Source organism: Triplophysa rosa, linkage group LG15, assembly GCF_024868665.1.
Source record: "Triplophysa rosa linkage group LG15, Trosa_1v2, whole genome shotgun sequence".
Classification (NCBI taxonomy): domain Eukaryota; kingdom Metazoa; phylum Chordata; class Actinopteri; order Cypriniformes; family Nemacheilidae; genus Triplophysa; species Triplophysa rosa.
The window spans coordinates 14370890-14395915 of NC_079904.1; the positions used below are offsets into that span (position 1 = coordinate 14370890).

General features: G+C 39.0%; 1 protein-coding gene across 4 annotated transcripts; it reads left to right on the forward strand.

Moving 5' to 3' along the window:
* Nucleotides 1-179: 179 nt before the first annotated feature.
* Nucleotides 180-24795, forward strand: ppp2r5ea (protein phosphatase 2, regulatory subunit B', epsilon isoform a). Of its 4 annotated transcripts, none has more exons than XM_057352284.1 (15): nt 180-674; nt 12328-12369; nt 16866-17026; nt 18414-18610; nt 18722-18823; nt 18921-19013; nt 19718-19848; nt 19937-19996; nt 21336-21444; nt 21629-21682; nt 21799-21849; nt 22469-22588; nt 22811-22938; nt 23055-23156; nt 23235-24795. In XM_057352284.1, the coding sequence occupies exons 2-15, from the start codon at nt 12344-12346 to the stop codon at nt 23338-23340; spliced, it is 1440 nt and encodes a 479-aa protein (XP_057208267.1). In that variant the 5' UTR covers nt 180-674; nt 12328-12343; the 3' UTR covers nt 23341-24795. The 4 variants fall into 4 exon arrangements, with proteins under 4 accessions (XP_057208267.1, XP_057208269.1, XP_057208270.1 ...); XM_057352286.1 differs by lacking the exon at nt 12328-12369 and adding an exon at nt 15000-15218 and having other exon boundaries at nt 23235-24794; XM_057352285.1 differs by lacking the exon at nt 180-674 and adding an exon at nt 10136-11837.
* Nucleotides 24796-25026: the final 231 nt, after the last annotated feature.

A 25026-nucleotide genomic window follows, 5' to 3' on the forward strand; every position in this document is an offset into this window, starting at 1 on the left:
TTGCCTTCGTCCAATCTCCATCTCAGACATTTACTCTGCAACCTACCTTCGGCATCAATGACGTTTGACTTTCGGGGCGGTGCCTGAAGATTTTTCTGATCGACAACTCTCTGTAGCCAATCCATTTGTTCCCTCTACAGATGGCAACCAATGGGAGGCGTAACAGCGTCAGCCAACGTTTCATCGGTTCGGTGTCGTTGTCTGTTTTGAGCCAGCAAAAAATTGGCAGTGAGCACTAGCACAGCCTGCTAACGTTTACTTCTGATAACAGGTTAGCAGTTAGTCGCCGGTTAACTGAGTTTAAGGCTAAGGAAAGGGTTAATCTGACTTTAGTGCCCAAACACCTTGGTATGTAGTCGGTCAGTGAATGTGTATGAATGTGGCTTTAGGTGCAGGCGGGGACGGCAGCTACAGGGATTAGCTGCACGGGGAGCTCCTGCTAGCAATGCTTACACACCTTCAGACGGCTTGTTAATTAACTCGTAAAAGGGGAATTTAGTGCGTTTTCAATAGGAAAACCTGTCACCATTTATACTTGAGCTCTATATCAAGCTAAAGCTAGTTTAAATAGCCCTATAGTAAAGCGTCTGAGTTAGCTGGCTAGCTGGGTCGCCTGCAAGTACAAGGTTAGCCGCTTGAAACGAGCCACCTGGACCCGAATATCACCGAGAGAGGTAAGAAAACCAAGTAAACACTGCATTACAAACTTCTTTTGTGTGTAAACGTGATGTTTAAAACGTGTCCGGTTATTAAGATTAGAATGGCCAAGTATTTATTTATAACACTGGAGCGTCTTGCTTTATGTCAACTGTGAAGTGGTTGTAAATTTAAATAGCGCATATCGTATTTATAATTAAGTGTACCAACTTGCTTTAATTGTAATCTGGTTATGCAGTTAACGTTACAAATTTGCAAATTTGAAGTTTTCAGTAACGCCTTTAGTCAAGTATAGGTGACACTGCTGTTAAATGAGCACCGGTTGTTTACTATTCCGTATTTTCTTTTCAAGTAGTCATTTCCAACAATTCCTTCTCATGCACCTGAGCTGATTCTAGTATGAACTGCCGTTGATAGAAAGAATCTAATTAAACAGCATCTCAGTTAACAATCTGCCCCCTCAACCATGTTTGCATCTTACGTAAGATATTCCTGAAGTGCAGACTTGATATGTGTTACCCTGAATGTGATAACCGAGGTCATACATAAACAGATCACTGCTAAACAATTTGTTGGGTTTGTCTGGTGTAGATTTTCTTGTACTTTTGCAGACTATTCTACCATGTCAACAGTCTTGTTTATTGGCCTGGTCTTTCAGGCTCTTGGGAATGCAATATACTCCACACCTGTTTTTGTTACACAGCTGCAGTCATGCGTTTCATGGACTTACAATTGAGACTTTTCAGGCACAGCCATTTAACACAGCCACTGACCACTGTTTCTGAGTGTTTATGTTGAGGTTGGACACGTTATTGTCTTTCAAGGACAGACTTTGTGTTAGAAATGGCAATGCTAGATCATACTACCTGCATAATAAGGCCATGGTCATATTTGCAGACGTACAGAAAAGCACTTTTTTAAAACAAGAAATTCACTTTAGCCTTACCAGTGGAACAGCAAATGTTTCTATAAATGTCAACTGGATGAATGTTTGTAGGAGAAAGTTTAAACTGTCTGTAGTCCTAAAGGCATAAAATGGGCTGATCTGGGTATAGAGTCGACTAAAGGACCGACCAACCAAAACACACAGAGAAGTTTTGTTGTCTTTGTTTAAAAAAAGTCCATCCAGGTTTCCCTTTATTCTTTCATCACTAGGTCTAGGAGTAGTGTGTAAATTTGAAGGTAAACCAACGATATAAAGGTTGTAATTTGAGTCAGGCGTTTAAATCAATGTGATGAGTCAATTGTGAGTTTCAGGCCCTTCCTCATAAAACAAACAGACTCTGGCTGTTGGCGTTTCACAGTATGCTCAGTATGCTTTAAATCAGAGCCTCGTGAAGTGCATAATGTCTTGGTGATGGGGAGGTTTCTTAGGAACACAAGTTGTTGCTATTCACAAAGTGTTACAATACAGCACAGGCAGATCCAAATCTAAAGTCTTTTTTTTTCAGGAGGTTAAAGAGTAAATATTACAATGTCCTTAAAATGACATTTCATGCAGTGTTTTATGTTGCTGTGTGTGAATGTAAGCAGTCTGCCAAGTTGTAAAGCCGAAAGTGAACGAATAACAAAGTTATTGGCTTGGGAAAAAAGGAGTCGACTCTGAATCACGTGAAGGATTCGTTAGTGCTGGGCGGTATGACCTTAATCTAATATAACTGTATTGTCCAGATTTATACCGGTTTCCTGGTACATTTTCTACTGATTGAGAGAGGAAATACTGCAGTTGATTGACTAAAAATGCCCTTTTATACTGTCATGGTGAGTGAATATTGTAGAAAAATTCCGCACTAGTATTATGCAGGTTTGTAAGGCCCACAAAATGATGCTGTTTATAAAGAGGTGGCACTCATGATGAAGTGAAGGAATCAGGATAGTTGCAGACAGTTGCAGTCAAAATACAGAACCTTTTAATTGTGCAAATTTCGCAAACATCTTGTAACTACACACTGTAAACAATCCCCTTCCCCTGAAATAACTGCAAAGTTTAGACTTCTTAAACAACTGAATAGCATGCAAAGGTAACTTGCATACAAAATATTTAAGCAAATAAATTGAGAACAGGGCTCGAAATGAACTTTTTCCTTGGTAGCACTGGTGCTCGGAGCTCCCACCCGAAAATTAATACCACGGTCTGTCTGAATAGTTGAATTTGATAGCACCAGAGTCGTGGGGTGAGGTAAGAAAAAAGAATCACTAAAACTTCTTTAAAATGTGTTTAATACATTAATAAATCAATTAGAAATTAATACAAATCATTGTTTACGATTGAATTATTTTTATTGTATATGTAAACTCTTTCAACACTTTACCATATTTAAAGCACATCTTTCTTAAAGCTACTTTCTTCCTTTATTTGTTGTGAACGACTCCTATAAGAGAACACAATTCCTTTAATATCAGTGAGTGTTTTTGGGCTTGTCCGTTGTTGTTTGATGAACATTATAAACAGAGATCTTTATTATGCTGCTGCCCCTTTAAGAGCTCTCGCAATATACTGGAACACGTGTTTTGTTTCCCAACTGTTTGGTCACGAAACAAACTGAATACTTTTACAAGGTTTCTTGTTAATATGGGAATTTTTAGGTTATTTTGTGTTAATATGTCCGTTTCAGAGTAAGAAGGCGTGAAAGAGAACTCCGTTTAGTATTTTGTGCTCTGACTCTCTGGGCGCGCGCTTATCTCAAACAACCCGCGAGACCTGAAGGCTTTTAGTGATTATTCTTCATGAAAGCTGCATTGATACACGTTTGGCATCTATCAATAGCGACTCACAAATAAATAGTATTTATTTAGCGTGATGTATAACGTTTTGCATGCTTTGCAGTATTGTTAGAGATCTTTATACAATAGTTTAGGGCATAAAGTTTAAACGCATGTTTCCTGCATTAGCTTCACATGCATACAATACTTGCAACACATTTCGTTATCTTTGCTGTTTTGTACCTTAGCAGGGGAAATTCTTGTATTCTGCATATTTATTTAAGTTGCAAGATTGAGCGCTTCACTCGTCTGCTCTTTCGGTCCTTCGCCTCTTACCCATAACCCGCGAATTACGTCTTTGGGGGCGGGGCACTGATAGATAATGAATGGTTGAAGGAGGGGAGACGAAAATGAGTGACTGTATGCGCAGCTTGTGCAATATAACATTTCTGCGCATTAAATTTATAATACGCCAAAATTATATATTGATCAGTTTGACAGTCGCACTGGTGCGACCATTAAGAAAAACTTGTCGCACTGGCAGGAAAAATTGTCGCAAAATGAGACCATTTAGTTGCAGTCTAGCGTGTCAGAGCATTGGTTATGATTTTCGGACGGATCAGGCCTTAACTTAATATTTTTAACGAAAAAGTTGTCAATCGTTCTTTTCATCTTCTCTCATCATCCGCGGCTACATCCACTCTGTTTATCTGACGGGTCTAGGCTACTCACCTCTCTGTCCGACTGCAGCACAGCATTTTCAAATGTACACACACGTACAGGAATATCTGGACCACGGCCAATCAGAGGGGGGTCCGCCCTTCACTATCTCTGATTGGTTTAGACCACGATATGGGCCTAATGTGTCTGTTGTTGAACCACAGGGAGACTTTCGCAGAGACTTTTTTTCGCTTGGACGGTTGTTCTCAGATTTTTTTTAGTTGCTCCATTGAGAAATTAAGTCGCACGTGCGACCAAATTGGTCGCACTCTAGAGCCCTGCCTTTGTTACTGCCTTTCATGACGTAGAAACCGCATGACAACAGTGTCGTGGACAAATGCGGAAGTAGTGTCTTGCGTCTAGCCAGCCACTAGCTTTGTTCGATCAGTCACTTATTTATGGACCACAATTATTCGCAACATTTATAAAACTTTACCTCATCCGTTACCATGATTTCTCATTCCCGTCTGATTGATGGCCATCAGTTGAAGTCGACAGTTGAAGACAACAGATCCCATCATTCCACGCTACTTCACAGTGTCATCAAGCTACGGCATTGTTGTTGTTTTGATCGTGCACCCTCTAGCAGTGGTTTTTACAAACTGTACCTTTAAATTAGATATGCGAGAGGGAAGCGTTCGGATTTGCGTCACTTGTGTAATGCCTGCCTACGTTCCATTTGCAACACTGCACACGGTACACCAATCACAGCAGACTAGACCATCTGACCAATCTGATCAGAGGAGGCTGACAGAAAGGAGGGGATTAGACAGATGAATCGCTGAACAAATCATTTGCGATTCATTTAAGAAGTGAGGTAATAAAAAAGAAGATGAAAGTGTTTTTACACAGTGCATGTACGTAAACTTGTTGTTGTACACTCCATAAACCAAACTTAAGTCACAAAATATTTACTCTTTAAAGGGATAGTTCAGAGTAAATGATGACAGAATTTTCATTTTTGGGTGAACTATCACTTTAAAGGACACTTTCTGCTCTGTCATCTTGAACTACATCTTGCATATACAAAAGTCTGTTTGTCTAGCAAAACCAGCCACACTGAACGAAATAGCACGGTTTTTCCTGCATGGAGAAATTGGAGGCGGCCGCCTCAGTCAAATTTCGTGCCATCTCCGACTCTCGGCAAAATTATGTCGAGTGTCTTCACAAAAAACACTGCGGGCATTAAACAGACTGTAATTTTTAACTGCAGTTGCGGCATTACGCCACAATGGAGGCACTGTTTCGTTATCAGCACAGTGTTTTATATAACTTATTAGTTGTCATTTTCATCTAATTTTTAGAACTTTAATATAATTGTTATCTTAAGCCGCTTAAAGGGACAGTGCGCCTGCACGCACGTTGCACCACCTCCGCCTCATTTTGAGCCAGGAAAAACCCTGAATAGGTGCATTTGGGTAAAAGTCCTGTATAACCAGCTTTAGCTATTGAAAGAATTTGCAATGTTTTGACAGAAAATGAGATGAGACACAAAAACTGCCTGAGCCTGATCGTCAGAGTTATGGTTGGGGTCTGCTTCTCCCCTCAGGAACAGGACATTTGCATGTGGCTAGTAAGGAAATAGCATATTGCGTTTCCAAAGGTGTTACATGGTAGCTTGTCAAGGTATCCGCATGTAACAAAATGTGGGATGTGCTGTGCAACAATGTAGAAACAAAATCTATAATTGTAAATCTATAAGCAAAGGACTCAAGTGCCAAGCATTTCAGACTTTGGAGCAGCCAACTCAAAATCCCAACTTCAATTCACAAGCAATTTAAAGGGATAGTTCACCCAAACATCAAAATTCTGTCATCATTTACTCACCCTCTTGCCATTTTAAACCTGTATGACTTTCTTCTGCAGAGCACAAAATAAGTTATTTTGAAGAAAGTTGGTAACTGAGCAGCGCCGGCACCCATTCAGTTCTATTGCATGGACACAAAACCAATGCAAGTGAATCGGTGGCAGTTATCAAAATTCTTCAAAATATCTGCTCACATTTGCAGTTAAATGAATGTCGGGCTTCAAATTATTTAAAGGTTATCACAGACCTTCTCTTAGCAGTGTATTTGAAGGTCTCGTATATAAACCCTGAACGTGTAATAAACAACATGGTATTTTGAATGATTTATAGTACTGTTAGATGAAGAGTATATAAATCCTGGACTGTCTCTAAGTGTGCAGTGCTTTGTTTCTCAGTGCCTTAAATCCCAGGCTCTTACAACCAGGCCGTTTAGGGCTATATTACAGCTGCCATAATGTAAACACATCCGTGCAGAATGGAAAAGCAGTAGGCTGCTGTTCACGTCACTTTTCGAGAAGGGACAATCTCAAAAGTCTCATTGTCTTTACGTTCATCTGTGTTTTGGCTAAATAAGATGAAGGTTACACATATGGCCTGTGTCATCACCTGTGCAGCCTGCTGCTATCTAAGATTGTACACTAAGAAGTTGACAAAGAGAAATAATTTGTGTCATTTAATTACATTAATATTTATATTAGCTTCAAGTTGGAGAGCTTAATTAATAACATTAAAGGCTGGACAGCCAGGATTATGAAAACGTGAATTTAGCTTTAAAGATGACTGAAGCACTCGCCTACATAGTGTGGCTTTACCTCCAAAGTCCTTTTAGTTTATGACTAGATTTATGACAGCCTCAGATTTACCAGCTAGATTACATTTGAAAAAGAACATTTATCAGGAGGAAGGACTTAACTAAATATGTCATGGAGTTTATTGAAAACCTTTGACACTCTTTTGCCCTCCTAAAAATGTCACCATATGGTGAGAATAACCTTAAACAATTAGCCACACACACAAACGTTAAGAAAGTGGCTATTTATGTACAATTTACATAAGTTGTGAAAAATGCTAATTCCCAGATTTCCTTTGCTGTATATAAATACAAATAGTTATTCATTCATAATTCCTAAGAAGCTAAATATGCAAATTAAAAAACAAGTAGGCAATGAAGAGGTCAGAAAGTTGTGACATTGTTTTGTCCTTGGATTAGATGTTTGAAATTGGTGGAAGTTTGGTGATGGTTCATACATCGCAGCAGACTTGTGCTAGACTTGAGGACTGTGTTGAAAACAAGACTTGGGTGATGACGATGATGTAAGTTGTCATATCAAGAGCACTTTGATTTGCACAGTAATCGTAACTGTTTGCCAACACCCTGTCCAGGAATTCAGAAGAAAGTAAACGGCCCAAGATCGTTAACTTTAAGGCTATAAAGGTTCTCCATGTGTTCAGAAGCTGACCCATTGCCAGATGTCAATAATGTAGTAATATTCTTTACAGTAACCCGAAGTGCTTGAAGAAGTCTTAATGCATTGATATTAGGGATGTGCACGAATATTCAAATATTCGAATATTCGATCCGCAATAACTATTCGAATATTAAAAATGCTATTTGAATATTCCTATTTTTCATAAGAATAAAACTGCGTCACCACAAGGTTAAGGTACTGTTACAGAAGACCTTAGAGTCATGTCTTATTTAACGCTTCTTCACTTCTTCTGTGAAGATTTTTTAATGTACAGAAAATATAAAAAATCATTTGTATGTGTTCCTAAATCTTTGTTCACTCAGATTGCAAGCTAGTTAAAATATTTTAAGTTTACACACTGGATGCCCGGATCGCGTTTTATGCTCGGCTCACATCACCATATTAAAATGTTTCAAAACTGGAGAGCCACAGAATTCGTTAACATTACTTACATTAGGTATAAAAATATCAACGTAATATTAAATGATTAACAACAATAATTGATTTATTACCATTACTTGTTTTCAGCGGTTGTTCTTAGTAAATTCATATTCGTTCATTAAAAATATATTATGTAATGCTAATTTCAACAACTTGAAACATGCAAATGTACATTTCACTGCAACAAATGTTAATGAATTTGGCCTTAACATAAGACTGGCACATTTTTCCATACCTAAAAGCAAGAATTTTCCTTCTAGAAGTTCAAATAGGGTCGTCGCCTTCAAGTTACAGCCTGTAGGCCTAAATAAATTTGCACTGATGCTTTTTTTGTTTGTTTGAAAACGCGCTGTAATTCCTTACCTTAGTTGAAATAAATAGGCCTTACCTTATTTATTGATGCAAATCCAATGCAAAGCTAAACAAGACAGACACTGACCGTGAACGACAAAGAAAACAATATTTATATGCGTGCTGATCAGCAGAATATCTTCCTCAGATGACGGTCACGTAATCAGGTAAACAAGCACTATGGCTCCGTCTTTGTTGCGGGGTATTTTTTAGGATCTTAACGGTCGGCATGAGGTATCAAGCCCGTTTACTTTATTTATTATCAACATTATAAACAATAAAGCCAGGTATTCTTGTCAGATCTGGGTTTTGTTAGCGGGAGTTAGAGAAGAGCAGCGCGTTTCTATGCTGTCGGCTTGTTAACCGTCGGCTTGTTGAACAGACTTTCACCAGAGTAAAATAGACCTATATGCTTGTTTTTCTTATCAAGAACATGTAAAACAAAATAAACAAGATAACCATATATCACAGACTGTCGATATACGTTGCGTTTTGTTCGTTTTGTTTTGTCTGTTTTCTTTTTGTATTATCCCGTTCCGCGCAGGTTTAAATGCAGTTTTTATGTATTTTTCTATCTTTTCAACATAAAAAACGATATACAGGATATGATATTAATGCATTATGAATATTTAATGATAATTATAAGCTTGATGTGAGATTGTGACTAAATAAAAACGTAACAAATTACGTCATTATTAACTTAATTTAAATAAACCAATATTCAAATATTCGTTTTTTATGAGCTCAAATATTCGAATATGAAATTATTGAAAAATGCCCATCCCTAATTGATATCTGGATGAACTGATTGTTGGCATTCAGTAAGCAAATCACAGTACAGGATACATACTTTTTCATACTTTTCATGTTCATACTTTTCAGTTGGCCAAGATTTCTAAAAATCCTTTCTTTGTATTGGTCTCAAGTAATATTCTAATTTTCTGAGATACTGAATTTGGGATTTTCATTAGTTGTCAGTTATAATCATCAAATTAAAAGAAATAAACATTTGAAATATATCAGTCTGTGTGTAATGAATGAATATAATATACAAGTTTCACTTTTTGAATGGAAATAGTGAAATAAATCAACTTTTTGATGATATTCTAATTATATGACCAGCACCTGTATATAATAATATACAGCTGCGAAAAAAAATTAAGACACCATTTCAAACCATTCCAAATATCCGAGGTCTGAAAAAATACAGAGCATCTTTTCTGTTATTTTGACCTGTTTCTACAGTTTTCATTTTCTGCAAAGAAATGCAAATAGAAACAATATTTTCCGAGAAACGTTGTTAGTAGTTCACATGAATAAAACAAAAATAATCCTAACACATGCCTTTAAATATAAATTCAGAAAAACTGAAAGCAGTCTTTGAAATGTCTCTTATTTTTTTCCACATATAATGTTGTAGCTTGTCATCGTACTATTTGGTGATGTGATGTATTAGCTTTTATTTAAATAATCTGTGTATTTAATGTAAAGATTTAAAGTACATGTACTGGTTATTCCAGGGCATTTTATGATAAACTAATGATCCATTCATTTTTTCCGGTCTATAATTAGGTTACTTTATGATAAGCTGAATCTGAAATTGACGTGTCCCAAATTTAGTACACTGTGCAGAACGGCACAGCACATCCACAGTCCCCTGGTAGGTTCTCTGAGCAGAACAGTGTGTCTGAACCTGCTGAGACATTAGTCTGCTGTCCATTACTGTCATCAGGCTCCAAACACAGCAGAGTGTCAGGATGTTAACATTTAATATAAGACAATACAGATCTGGTTCTGGTTCTAGTCTCATTCAAAATCCAGTATTTAAAAACATCTGGAGCCAATTGTTTTCATGTCATTCTGTTTTGTTAATGGTTACCTACATCGCTTTACAGCATCACAGCAAAAATATGGTACATTTTAAATATGGCAAATTTAAATATGTAGTTATAATTTGTTATTCAGGGGATGGAGTTTTGAAAGTTTGATTAAATTGTTAATTGTTAAAAAACTGTAATCTGCCTGTTTAATCCAAAATGTTAATTTACTTATTTTGACTAAGGAATCACTCATGACCGTTAGAAACCACATTCTCTCTCTTTAGTGTACACGTGGCCTAAATTGCTAAACTCTGTTGTACAGTGTGAAGTCTCAACCTCCTGCTGTCGTTCCTTCACTTCCTGCTCTGCCAGGAAAGCGTGCTAAAGCTCAATCACTTCCTGTCATATCTGGCTGTGTGCTGCAGGCCTGTGCAGTGTTTCCCACAGGTTTTTGAAAGACTTATGGCGCTCATGATGTCACACCCTAATTAGCATATCTGTGACATGTCGTGTTTGCGTTTGTTGTAGTGTTGGCACTTGAAATCTGCTTCGCTTCTACTCTCTGCTCTTGACACAATAAACTGTATTTTAATACAAATGAATGCTATTCTCACATATAATCTGTTCTGTTGTCAGTAGACATACGTATGCCCGGTTAACCGAAAATATATATCACGTGATTTATGCACAACTTGTGAGTGAAGTACGGTAAAATGCTGCTGCATCCGAAAGCCAGAGGGCGCTCTCGTGCAGAAACTCCAAATACGCACTGCAGAAGAAGACCATAACACACGTAGTAGTAGGAAATGCCTAAGGACATGTTTTTATCACTGATCCTCAAGCCTCCTTAGGTATTTTTATGATAATAAAGTATATTTATAATGATCATGTTTGACGGGTGTTGCTTTTTCAAATGCACATTATAAGCGACTCAAACTCGCACTGCTTTTAGATCGAGCAGCATTTCTACTGATCTCCGAGCCGTGCTTCACGGACAAGCTACGCATCAATAAAATAAACGATACCTTGCATTATCGCAGCCAGCTCGGTTTCAGCAGGATTTGGTGGTAACCGCGGTTAACCGGGCACATGTTTGGTTGTCAGACATGAAACAAATATAAAATAGTGACTAAACACGAGTCACAACCCAATAACACCTCGTATTTAATACAACCAGCTGTCACTTTTAACTGCTGCTGAAATCCTGATTTATCGTCTGACAAAATCACCATACATCTACATTAAAGAGGGGCTATATGCTGTGATTTTGGCTATATTACTTATTTGCCTCATGCTGTTGTTGCTGCTCCTCTCATCAATGTGTTGCTGTATTATGAGCGCTTCTTTGATTTTAAATGCGAGTGATCGTTTATTGTAGATTGTGTATAGTGCAGTCAATTTGGAGCAAATTCAGAAATATGGGAAAATACACTGTTACATGGAGTTACAACTACACACCGCACCAAACTCACTGGTAGAGGGTAAGAGCTCGCACACAGACACACTGAGCACAGAGAAAGGGTTTGTGGGAGATTTGTGGGAAACACTGCTAACTAGTGTTGTCAAAAGTACCGGTACTTCGGGTCCAAGTCGGTACCTAAAAATAAAAAAGTTGTCGGTACCTAATTTTCATTAGACCCGGTAGTACCGACGTACCGGGTCAACCGGGTACTGATGCTCTGTCTGACAGGTTGTCAGTCGGAAACTTTTCATAGACGCAATAAGACGTGATGAGCGGATAAGCGCGCCTCCGATCCACAAGAGATGCGCGCAGAAATACTTCAGATTAAAGTCATATCACGAAGAAAATGAACAGAGTTTTGTGGTGAAAGGAAGAAACATCCGGATTTAAGTTAACAAGTTCAAGCGGTAAGTTTCAATTTCTGTTGCGTTTGCATTATTAATGTTGTATCATGTTAAGTTAAAGGTTACGTCAAAATAAACGTCCCTGTTTGCGTGTTAATTTGTTAGCGCCAATGCTAATCCAGTCAAGTGTCCTTATTAACCATTTAATGCTTTTATAACTGTAATGGGGTAAAATAAATGGGAGGACAGGATGGGGTTTACAGTACCTATTTTATTTAGGCCTATCTGAAATCTATGTTCTAGAAAACTATCATACTAACTGTATGACTAGCAATGTGTATGTCTTGGATAGATAACTCTATTAGGTTTAAAAAGCCACATTTAAACTAAAGAAAAATCTATCTGTTGCATTTATTATTTTAATATACAGTTACCTTAATGTAAGTAATCTTGTGTAAATGCAGTATAAAAACGGTTGTTTGTTTTAATATTGCATATGCATGTTTGTTCAGTCAGTTGACTTACTGAAGTTTATTCTATTTGTCTTCTACAGCAGCAGACTGAGGAGGATGTTCATCAGCATGAAAGACCCCAAGTGAGCACACAACCGTTTCAGCAACAATTAACTTGTATACTTCATGTATACAAAATGGCATTGCTTTCTATACATTTATATTAACAATGAGCTTTATTAATAAAATTATGTTTCAATTAGCATGTACTGGTGTTTTGCTTTGGTACCGAAATTGGTACCGAGAACCGTGGAATTTTACTGGTATTGGTACCGACTACTGAAATTTTGGTACACTACTGCTAACCTTTCGTCAAGTCCTGATAAACTCAGTCAGCCGTCTTCTCTGTCAGTAACATCTGTGACTGTTGACGTTTACGTGGAAAGGCAAGTACAAGGAGGAACGCATATTGAAAACACCGCCACATTTTAATTCGTTCACCGTCATGTGAGAGAGTAGCGCTTAGCGTCGAGGGCGGAGCTCCACGCAACGAGAGAGAGAGAGAGAGAGAGAGAGAGAGAGAGAGAGAGAGAGGTGCTGAGCGCCAACACACTGCTCGCAACTGCAGCGTGTTTAAATGATTTTAAATAGTAAAATAAAAATTTAAAGGGTAATCCTGAAAAATCTATTAGTGGCGGCCAGTGTTGATGTGGCAGGCCGCCACGAATAAATCAATGTATGGGAAACACTGATGTGGGGCTGTTTTCTGAGCTGTTACTCAAGTGTGAGAGCACCTAAAGGAACACAAGCCCTGCAACTCTATGCGCCTCCAATCTGTGCCTAAATCTCACATTTTAACCTATGATGACACCCTGATGTTTACTAACTTGCAGTTTTACTGGTTTACTAACTTGGAGTTTAAAGATGCAAGGGAGGTACAAGTCACAGGTTGAGTGCATGTTAGGCCTGAGAACAGAATTTACCTTTAATTAACATCAGCCTATATGAAGCTCAGGAATTTTTTAGTTTTTGTCCTCCACATCCCCATCAATACAGCTCAGCCCTACTACTGTCGTTGAAGTATAACCTGTGTATCGCCAACAACTTCACGATATGATACGCATCCCGATACAAGGCCGCGATGCATATCCCGATAAGGGTCAATTTTTTATTACATTTCTTGTATGACAGATTCAGAGCACCGAAAAATGTTCCGTAGATTTAACTAGAGGTGCACCGATTGACCGGCCAGAGATCGGAATCGGCCGGTTTTTCGTATGATCGGCCGGACCTGTGACCGGTGAAATAAAAACTCCTTGTAAAAACTATGGAATTTCACTGTTAATTTCCCAGAGAATTGTACAGTGTTTTTCCGTATTTTTCCGGGAGTTTTCTGACAACAGTTTTTTTCTGTGAAAACTACAGAATTTCACGGGCATTTTTTACAGTGAGAAAATCAAGGCAATGGCAGACTACAGGACTGTGTTTATACTACTCAACATACTTAGAGTACATAACTAGGGATTTTTAAGGTCCTACTTTGGTTTATGGAGTGTCCAACAACAAGTTTATGTACAAAGTAGGTGTAACTACACTATTATTTTGTAATAATAGGTAGTTGTTCTTACCTTACTTCTTGACGGACTCTCAAATGATTCGTTCGATTCGTGATTCATCTGTCTAATCCCCTCCTTTCCGCTAGCCTAGTCTGATGTGATTGGTCAGATGGTCTAGTCTGCTGTGATTGGTCTACCGCGAATGAGGCTCACGAGCCACAGTGTTTGGGGGAGAAGAGTGAAGTTTTCGCGGGCAGTCCTAGTAAGACACAGGCGGAGACTATATGTAGTGACGTATATCTGCGGCGGTTCGCAACTCGGTCAAGGGACGACTCGTTTGCGTGATTCAGAGTCGAATCCCTTTTTTCCAAGCCAATGACTTTGTTATTCATTCACCTTCGGATTTACAACTTGGCAGACTGCTTACTTTCAAACATGGCAACATTACACAGTGCATGAAATGTAATTTTCATGATCTCATGTTATGTACTCTTTAACGTTAACATTTTGCCAGCAAAGTGTAGATTTTCTGCACCATTGCGACCAACGAAGACTCTCTGGATAACATCACACTACACAGGTGTGCTGAAAACTGGTTGTTTAAATACAATGCTTCAATGAAGCTGACACACCTCAAATTTAGATACATCCTCTCTGAAACTCATTGACCTGGTTTCAGCCTCATTTACCTCAGACACACACCGCATTTCCAGACAAACACCTCATGGTATGATGTCCCGTCCATGAAAAGATTTTAAGAAATGAAACTTGAGCGCTACCGAGTGTAAAGCAAGACGTCCCATGTGAAGTCTATACCAAAAACGCAATAATATAGTTTAAGGACTGGCAAAATTATATTAACAGAATAGGGCTGGACGATATGGCCAGAATTGATATTGAAATATATTTCTTCATTTCGGTCGATACAATATAATTCCTAACGATATGAACAATACTACAAAAAGCAAAATGTAAGATATAAGTTGAGAGAGCCCTCTGATATGAGCAATAAAATGCTGAGCAAAATCATTCTAGATGCCAGCAGTGTGCAAAGCTATGATAAGAATAAAATCTTTTTGTATTGGCCTATAATTCCTAAAATAGTAATTAGATTATAGTTCCAAGCCCAGGTAACTATACGTTACAGCTGTGTTACATCGTTGCCGTTGTATCATTTTATCATTTAAATTGTAAAAAGCGAAATGTTTTTTTCAAAGTCTGGATGCCTGCCTGTCGCACCCGTGACGTCATCAAACTGAAACGCGCCTGTGCGGAAAATACTACCAAAGGCACTCCATGGAAAGCCTGCCACCTTAAGCTTAAAACTCGTAACGGCCAATGCTATTGCCGCGTGGAACGCAGGCAAGGAGACTAGACACCGGATATGATTGGCTGAGGTGCCTCTCGTGATCGATGTTAGCCTTTATGCTCCAATTGTAAGTATTACAGACCCATACATCTCCTTATCACAAGACAATCTTTGGTACTACCAGCGAAAACAAACTCCGCATGGAGAGAGAAACGTATGCGTTCTGTAGCTGGAAATACAATAATTATTTTGAGTTTATTTCTGTCAAAGGCAAGAACATTGTTGTGCGTTGTCGGTCATGTGGAGGTAAGCAAAACCCTCTCTCCCGCAAAAAACAACCTGAAAGGGCAGTACAGCATGGTTAAACTTCTGGAGAAAGTAACGTCACTGGGCACGGAGAGCAATGAATCCACTTCTACCGTCGAGTGCCAGGCTGCTATTAGCAACATGTTATGTTTTGTCAGACTAGTTTTTGCTGCTCTAACGCATATTCTAACGTTATATTTGTTAAATGACGAAGAAATCAGCATAGAAATATGCAGAAGCACTAGTTAAGATAGACAAGTTATAAGAAACTAAGGAGAGACTTTTTACATTATGGAGTATGCAGGTTTAGAAATACTAGTTAACATATGAAAAAATGTTTTAAGTTAAAATGTCATAGTTTAATTATTATTATTATTTATGACAGACTTAAGTATGGAATAAGCAGAAAGAATGTATTAAAATAATTAAAGACGAGATCGAGTATGCACTTCCCAATAAAGTTTAGTCTTGAGAAGGCTAAAGAGGTTATTTTGTGTTTTTGAGGGGTGGGGGGTAGTAATGTAATGAGTAGTGTAACTAATTACTTTTGAAATAAAGTAATCAGACCAGTAACTTGATTACTTTTAAAAGGAGTAATCAGTAATTTAATTAAATTTCCAGAGTAACTTGCCCAACACTGCTATCGATACACTATCGAAAAAAAAATATTGTGATAGTTACATGTATCGATATTCTTGCACTAATAATTCCATTCCAACTTAAAAATGTGCTTTAAAGCATGGGTGTATCTTCAAAGCTCTACTGGGGCACAGGCCTCCCATTACTTTACACTTTTTTCTTGAAAGCCTGCTTTTGACATAATCATCTTAATTAATAATCTTCATTTAATCCTTGAATTTGAAGTCAAGACTTCCTTCACAAACACCTCATTATGAATGGAGACTTCAATGCGGCAGTGGCCACCGGACGAGAAGCACAGCACCACATGTCACGTCTACAACTCGCGTTGGACGCGTACCTTATGCATGCGCGTCATCATTCAAGTTCCAAGTTTACCTCTGATAATTCTATCGTGATGCATATTGTTATCAAATTATTGTCCAGCCCTATTATTGAATTATACTATACTAAAAGTGAAGCCAACTCTTGACCCCAATTCTTTTTTTTTTGCTAAGAGTGAGTTGCATAGGGCCTGAAGAGTGTCTATATCTGATAAGAGCTTTGAATGGGCTTTATAGATAGGAGTCTGTATGTTAAGAATGCCAGATATGGTGTCTGATATGGTCATCGCAGACCTCATAGATGTACCCAAAATCATCAGCTTCACCTATGCAGAAGAGCAGTACAGAAATACAGCAACCTTCAATGCCCTACATTGAAACATGAACAGAAACGGCTTTGATCTTTTGTTTTAGGCACTTACTGTAAAGGTTTGTAACCATCTGTCCTCTAATTGTTTTTCGTTTTTATTTCTCTCCCCTGAACTCCTCCCATCCCTCTGGCGCAGGGCTATGTCTTCAGCAGCCACCACACCCCCGTCGGTGGACAAAGTGGACGGCTTCTCCAGGAAGTCTGTCAGGAAAGCCAGGCAGAAGCGAGCGCAGAGCTCGTCTCAGTTCAGATCTCAGGACAAGCCCATCGAGCTGGTGCAGCTGCCACTGCTCAAAGGTATGCCAGATGCCTTCAGACACGCACGCACGCGCACACACACACACACACACGCACAGGCTTTGGTTGACTATCCCCGTGGGGACAGTCCATAGGCGTAATGTTTTTATACTGTACAAACTGTATATTCTATCCCCTAACCCTACCCCTAAACCTAAAGATCATAGAACACTTTTTGCATTTTTAGATTTGTAAAAAATATTGTTCTGTACAATTTATTAGCTTTTTTGCCCGTGGGGACCTCAATTTTGGTCCCCACAGTGACACGAGTCCCCATGTGTTGGTGTGTATTCAGGTTTAGGTCCCCACCGGGATATACAAACATACACACGCACACACACGCACACACACACAGGACAGCATGTTTTGTGACGTCGTTGAGCTTCGAACTGTTTTAAAGGAGTAGTTCACCTTCAAAAGGAAAATTCTCTCGTCATTTACTCAGATATTTTGAAGAATGTTGTTGACAGCCCCCCCATTAACTTGCATTGGTTACAATAAAAGTGAATGGGGGACTGTGCTTTTCTGTTACCAACATTTTTCAAAATATCTTTTTGTCTTCTGCAGAAGAAAGTCATACAGGTTTGAAATGACAAGAGGGTGAGTAAACGATGACAGAATTTTCATTTTGAGGGTGAACTACTCCTTTAAGTTTGGTCTGATAAAGCTGATAAAATGTAAAAAGACAGCATCACACTGAATGTGGACAAACCTGTCTTTGTAAAAGAAAGGTCTTTATTTTTAAGATGGGAATGCTCATGTCATGGCATTTTTATGTGCCAAAATGTATTTAAATAAATTTCATTGCATAAATGATGCTAGACGCTTAGATTTTCTAAATAATTTTTGAGTGCTTTTCTAAACCAATTTTGCTGCTTTTTTACTGGATGATGTTTCCTTCATGTACACGCATATACAAACACATGTGATTAAATGCCCAAACTGTGCAGATGTTCCTCACAGTACTATCAAAATAACAAATAATGTTGTTTCTAATAATAAATATTCAAATTATTTAAAATATTTTTTGTCAGTTGCATAACACATGCATGACATATCTGAAATCTAGCAAGTTGTTATTAGCCAGTAGTTATTTTGTGAAAGAATTCATTGGCCACGGCAGGTGCTTGCATATAGCACATGTTCTCCCTCACCATTGCTGTGAATGGGTTTTAAAAATCAAGGCACTATTATTTGGAACAGTCGGGGGTCAAGGGTCAGATGGACCTCGAGGCGAGCATGTGAAGTATTTTAGGTGTCCCACCAACAGTGCTGAAACTTGACGTATTACAGTAGGAAAGTCAAGAAGATTGATGTAAACCCAATGTGAAATTACCGGTCTGCTACCGGTCTGTTTTGCATTAACTCTCCCTCTTACTCTCTCTAGATGTTTCGGCTCAGGAGCAACCAGAGTTGTTCCTCAAGAAAGTGCAGCAGTGCTGTACTCTGTTTGACTTCATGGACACGCTGTCTGATCTGAAAATGAAAGAGTATAAACGTTCAACTCTTAATGAGCTGGTGGACTATGTTACTGTTAGCCGGGGCTACCTGACTGAACAGACTTACCCTGAGGTTGTCAAAATGGTAAGAAACTACTGCATAATTTGTCTTCAGGGAACGCAGGGAATTGCTGTGTGTGCCATTTCCATTTTTTCTTAAACGAATCCTTTTCTGCCTTGTTTTCGTTTCTCACAGGTGTCCTACAATATTTTTCGGACACTTCCACCTAGTGACAGTAATGAGTTTGACCCAGAGGAGGATGAGCCCACGCTGGAGGCCTCGTGGCCACATTTACAGGTACTGAGCCATGAAAGCTCATGCTTTACAATATATTTGCCAGGTTTCATCTTTTAACGGCCGATTTTTCTCATGCGTGTCTGTCTTTTTACTTAAGCTTGTCTACGAGTTCTTCATTCGCTTCTTGGAGAGTCAGGAATTTCAGCCCAGCATTGCCAAAAAATACATTGACCAGAAATTCGTATTACAGGTGAGTATTTATTCAATCCAGAATAGATTGGCGTAATTCTGTCAATTTGAAGAAAATACTCAAAGAATTTAGTGATACAATTTTTGTGTAATGATTGTCGAAGCTGTGCATCTGTATGTTGTCCATGGCAGCATACATGGTGTAAGTTTCTTCGTTGGTCTCATATTTGAACACAATTGAGTAGAAATCAAATTAGCTGTGTAATAAGTGGGATTATACACGGTCATTAGAGCAAAACCCTTTCCGGATGACACAAGATCCTGATTATCCTCTTGTGGTTTAGTGACAATGATGGGACGACTGTACAAGAATACACAATGGTCACATGGTAGTGTGTATAGTTAACTACTGTAATACTGTTCAAAGTAAGGAAGGAAGGAGGCGGGAACCAGCGAACATTCAAATCAATATTTAATCAAATAAACCAACAACAAAACGAAAGTAAAGGGCCGACAGCTACCTCACGGTCAACTTCCGGCCACACAAACATAAATAAAACTTAACACAATGTCCAGGCCTGGTCCTCTCTCGTCGTATGCTCCTGTCGCTCGTCCTTTTATGCTTCCGTAGCTCCTCCGTGAGAGATGCGAGACCGGTGCAATGCGCAGCTGACGCTCATTATCACTCGCGTCACCGGCCTCGCACCGTTCCCTCACGGCTCTCGTCCCGCCTTCCTTGTTACAACTACGTTTGTGTATTTCCAGCTGTTGGAGTTGTTTGATAGCGAGGACCCTCGAGAGAGGGACTGCCTGAAGACTGTCCTGCACAGAATCTACGGCAAGTTCCTCGGCCTCCGAGCCTTCATCCGCAAACAGATCAACAACATCTTTCTTTGGTAAGTCGCCCTCAGAATTTAGTTGTATAGACAAAGGAACTATTAAAGTGAGCAGATATAACTTTGCTCTTCTCTCCTGCCTCGACAGTTTTGTTTACGAGACGGAGCACTTCAATGGAGTAGCTGAACTGCTGGAGATTTTGGGAAGGTGGGTCTTGCTTTCGAATCCATAAATTGGTTTGCAATGGTGAAGAGGTACTCCAGTCCAATTCAGAGCATCCTACATGTTGGCAGTTTTTGTTATGGTTAGATGAGGGTGTCTTAAACCAGGGGTCACTATGAATCAAAGAGTAGGTTAACATGGGCAGTTACTGTCAAACTGCTACAATGACTTTGTTTTCTTAGTGAAGCTACAGTTTTTCATACATCTTTCTGTCCAAATGAACATGACACGATTGCATAATCAAATAACATCCAGATCGCTGTGTTCTGTTCCGTTTGGTTGCACTGCACTAGCTTTACAATGCAAAGATGTGACTTGTGTAAATGGCTTCTTAATAGGGAGCCGAGGAGATGGCATATTTTTACGTAGTCTTTGTATGCAAAACCTGAAAGCGAGTTTGCATTTTAGGACTTCGGGATCCATCGCTCCAAAGTCAGTTTTTTTAATGGGTTTTTGGTAAATCGCCCGAAATAAGGTCTGTGGTAAACAAAACCTCTGAATATTTTCACGTTTTATTCTATGACATAAAACACACCAAATATAACCCGCTTGTGATTTTTTTAAAGCCTTATTGTGTCTTAAAAACAACGGTTGCTAAAAGTGACTACTTCCTTTGGCGGGGACGTTATACGCCATTGAGCATTTAAAGCTCACAAATAATGCAACATAGGCACAAATCTTAAAAACGTAGATGCGGATTCATTCACGGAGTAGTTACTTACCAGGGAACACATTTTTTATAAAGTTTGAAAGAGTTGTCGGATGCTTTGTGGTGGTGACGTTGATATCGAGCGACCTTAAGTGTAGTCTGTTGATAGCATCGTGTTAGCTTTTTACTTCTGCCAATTGTATTTTAGCTTCAAAAGTAACAAATGTTGTGTTAATTTGTAAAGATTATCTTGATAGACAAATCATGTAAAGATCATAAACCTTTGTTAATCACAGATCTTATTTTTTGCGATCTTCCAAAAGTCTATGGGAAAAATGCATAGGCTTTCGGTCGAGAGAACCAGTGCGGCGCTAACTTCCGGGTTAGACTACAAAAATACGTCATCTCTGAGGTACTGGATAGATGAGAGGCAGTGTAAGTACAGAATACAGGTACTGGGGAAAAGGAAGTTCAGCAAACTGGTTAAGATGAAAACTAAGGGTGTACAATATATCAAATTGATCGAAATATCACAGTATGCATATTGCAATGGTTTGCGATAACTGAATGAACTAATACTTCGGTCAACGTACAGTATGTGGGAGGGGCACGTGAAAAAGGTTTGCAGCAAGAGTCAGATCACAGGTGACACCTCACGCTTGTCTGGTTTTGCAGCATCATCAATGGTTTCGCTCTCCCGCTCAAAGCCGAACACAAACAGTTCTTGGTGAAAGTGTTGCTGCCTCTCCACACAGTGAGGAGCTTGTCTCTTTTTCATGCCCAGGTACACACACACTGCTCTATCCATATCCATACAAGTCTGTGCCTGCTCGACAGGATTTCAAGGAGAAGAAACATTCCCTGTTTTTCATTGTTGTTAGTTGAAAATGCTTTTCTGTAGTTTGCAAAATGGTTTGTTGTACAATTGCAATGTTTGTTTATCAAGCAGAAGTTGTCTTGTCTTTCAGCTGGCGTATTGTATTGTACAGTTCTTAGAGAAAGATCCCACGTTAACAGAGCCTGTAAGTATTTCGTGTTGCAAATGTCACTGTTACCTTCCCCATTCTTCTGTGAGCTTTATCTGGCATCAGCTTGTTCCTAAAACATTCTCACTGACTGGCCTGTTTGTTTTTCTTAGGTCATCAGAGGTTTGTTGAAGTTCTGGCCAAAAACCTGCAGTCAAAAAGAGGTAATTTTACTGCACGTTTAGGGATGGAACGATTCACTGTGGGCTGGTTGAAAATCGATTCGAGTCGGTTGAGCTGTTAAAAGAATCGCAATGCATGTTGTTTGTTGGTACTTTGTAAACGCGGATATGCTGAAATTTCTTAAATGTAAAAAAATCCAAGTTTGGAAAAGTCTTAAAATATAAATTTTTTATTTGATTTGGATTTTGTTTTAAAATTGCAATTTATTGTTATTTGACATAAAATATATTTTTATTTTATAAAGGAGCATTCAGCATTTGAGAAATAATAAAAGGGCAGTTGTTAATTTCTAATTCTCATTGTTCATTTTGTAAAAAAAAAAAGAGTGAAAAAACGTTTATCGTGAGATTAGTATCGTTAATCGCATCGCAAGCTGAGTGAATCGTTACATCCCTAGCCCGTTTGCATTCATTCACTGTCTGAGTTACGTGCCTGAAATTGTCCATTCGATCTTAGAAAGTGAAGTATGATGCACTGTTTCTTTGAATTGTTTTGTTTTGTAATCCAAGCGTTTCATTTATTCTTGGAAAAGAAAGCGCAATGAATGTTAAATGTATATTATTACTGCGTTGCTGAACCAATCTTGTTCTTTGACTTCAGGTCATGTTTCTTGGGGAGCTGGAGGAGATTCTAGATGTGATCGAGCCCACTCAGTTTGTTAAGATCCAGGAGCCGCTCTTCAAACTGATTGCTAGATGCGTGTCCAGCCCTCATTTTCAGGTCAATAAGAAAAAAGATACTCAAAAAATGTAACGTTTTGCCGTCATACTCATAGCTAGCATAAGGAGCCTGATTGTCTAACAGGAAAACGGCATGTTTAAGTGCAAGTAGACGCTTTAAAAGTTAATGGTTTGCAATCATTGATCTGCCGTCCCTGTGTTAAACAACGCTAATATTAACATGTATGGAACATGTTGAAATGGAAGTTTTGTATTGTTGCAGGTGGCAGAGCGAGCTCTGTACTACTGGAACAATGAGTACATCATGAGTCTGATTGAGGAGAACTCCAGCGTCATCCTGCCCATCATGTTCGCCAGCCTGTACAGGATCTCCAAAGAGCACTGGAACCCGTGAGTTTGTGTTTTTATGCCTTCCAGTCAAGTTCAGATTTATAACGAAAGTGATTCAGGAGTGTTTGGGCACTTCAGGCCATGTGGCATTACAAGTCTGATTTCTCCACCATCAGGGCAATATCAGCTTTGATCTACAACGTGCTCAAAGCATTCATGGAGATGAACAGCGCTTTGTTTGATGAGCTTGCAGCCAGTTATAAATCCGACAGGCAAAGGTATGAATAACACACTGTGATGATGTTCTAAACAACCTTGCTGTTTACAAAGACGATTAAAAACTCATTGTTTCTCAGGGAACGAAAGAAGGATAAGGAACGAGAGGATCTTTGGAGGAAGCTGGAGGAGCTGGAGCTCAGACGAGGCATCCAGAACAGCGATGGCGTCATTCCCACCTACTAACCCGGACCTTGCTCTGTCCCCTACGTGGCCCCAACCAATCCCTTCTTACTCTGCCACAGGGACCCCGCCCCCTCTTTGCTTCTCACGCTACGTACTTTACTGCACACTCCCTTGTTCATTTCCTCCCTTTCAACAGCACTGTAAATAACCCTCTCCCTCTTTCCTGTATCATGCTACTACACTGAAAGGAAGAAAAAAATCGATTCTATGTACCTACGGGGAAGAAAGACTTCATGCACTCCTTGTTGTATAAAGATATGGTAAAATGATAATCAACTTTGGTCAAAGGATATATTTTAAAAACACGTCTCCATGTCGATGTCGATTGATGCCCGTGATCTCCAAGGAAGTGCCCTGGCTCCCCTCATCGAGATGCTTGGGAGACGCTTCGCTTCTGAGATAAAACATGTCTTATGACGGCCTCACCTACATGTGTTTTTGCCCTGTAAAGAGAGACAATTGACTCGGGAGATACAAACTCCCTCATACTCAAACGAAGACCGGAGTGAAAATAAACGTCCTCTCTGTGGTGTGTACTTTCATTTTGTTTTTGACAGGATGATGCCCAGATCTTTACTGTACATTACGGACAGGTGGTTGAGTGTAATCGGCACCGCCGACCGGGAATCTCAACGTACGCCACAGTGGTTATCTGCGCTCTATTCAGAGGACAAACCTCTCCGAGGACCTTTATTTTTTTAACTTGTAATAGATTTATGCTGTCGAAACCTCTTGGAAATTCCAACGTGGATATTCAGTAGTTCACCAAGAGTGGCAACGCAACTGTCAGTATGTCTTCAGAAAGGCGCCGTTTCTCAGACACTAGTAAGAACCGGTGGGATTTCGGTGGCGTGTTGTGTTCAGAACTCATCCAGTGTTTTTACACCAGTTAAGTGACATATATTTTTCATAAAGTACATTTCTGGACTGCTTATGATGGGCCACCCAGATTTCCACCGATCAGCTGTTAGATATGATTGCAGGATAGTCGTCCACGAGTGAGTTGAGAGAAGGGTTTTCTTTATTTTTCTATTGGAGTGTCGAAAATGAAATCCTGGTTACGTTGGGGTTTGTTGGTAAAAGCTGATCCACTAGGTTGTAATCTCTCTTCTGAAACACCAGCTGCCAGTGCAGGCTAGAGCTAAAAAAGCACTTCAAGTTAGCTATCTAGTTGTTCTCGTGGGACTTCACCCCCTTTCCTCTCTTTTATTTGAAGTCCTGATAATCGTGGTTGTGGATTTTACAATGTGAGGAGGCTGTATTTTATTATATTTTTATTTTCAGCTTAATCATGTGTTTCTTTCTCTCTTCCTTGTTTTAATTCTCCCAAGCTCATTGTGTGTTTATGATGGCCCAAGTTTGATATGTAAAAATCAAAAGAAAGGGTTTGATGAATAGAATAAATCTAATTATTTTAAAAAAGATGAGATATTAAATAAACCTGTTTTTGTGATAAATTGTTTTTGTTTTTTTGGGGGGGCAATAAATCTTGAAACAACTATTTAAAAATGAAGTTGCTACAAAAGGTTCTTCACACAGCGGTGCTATAGAAAAACCATCATACAGTTCTTGCCTTTTTGTGTAAACCAAGGGTTTTCAAACTCTATGATTCCAGGGATCCCCAAATATGATGGACCCCCTTCCTAAAATGTATATCCATCTATATATATATATTTTGCATAAGAA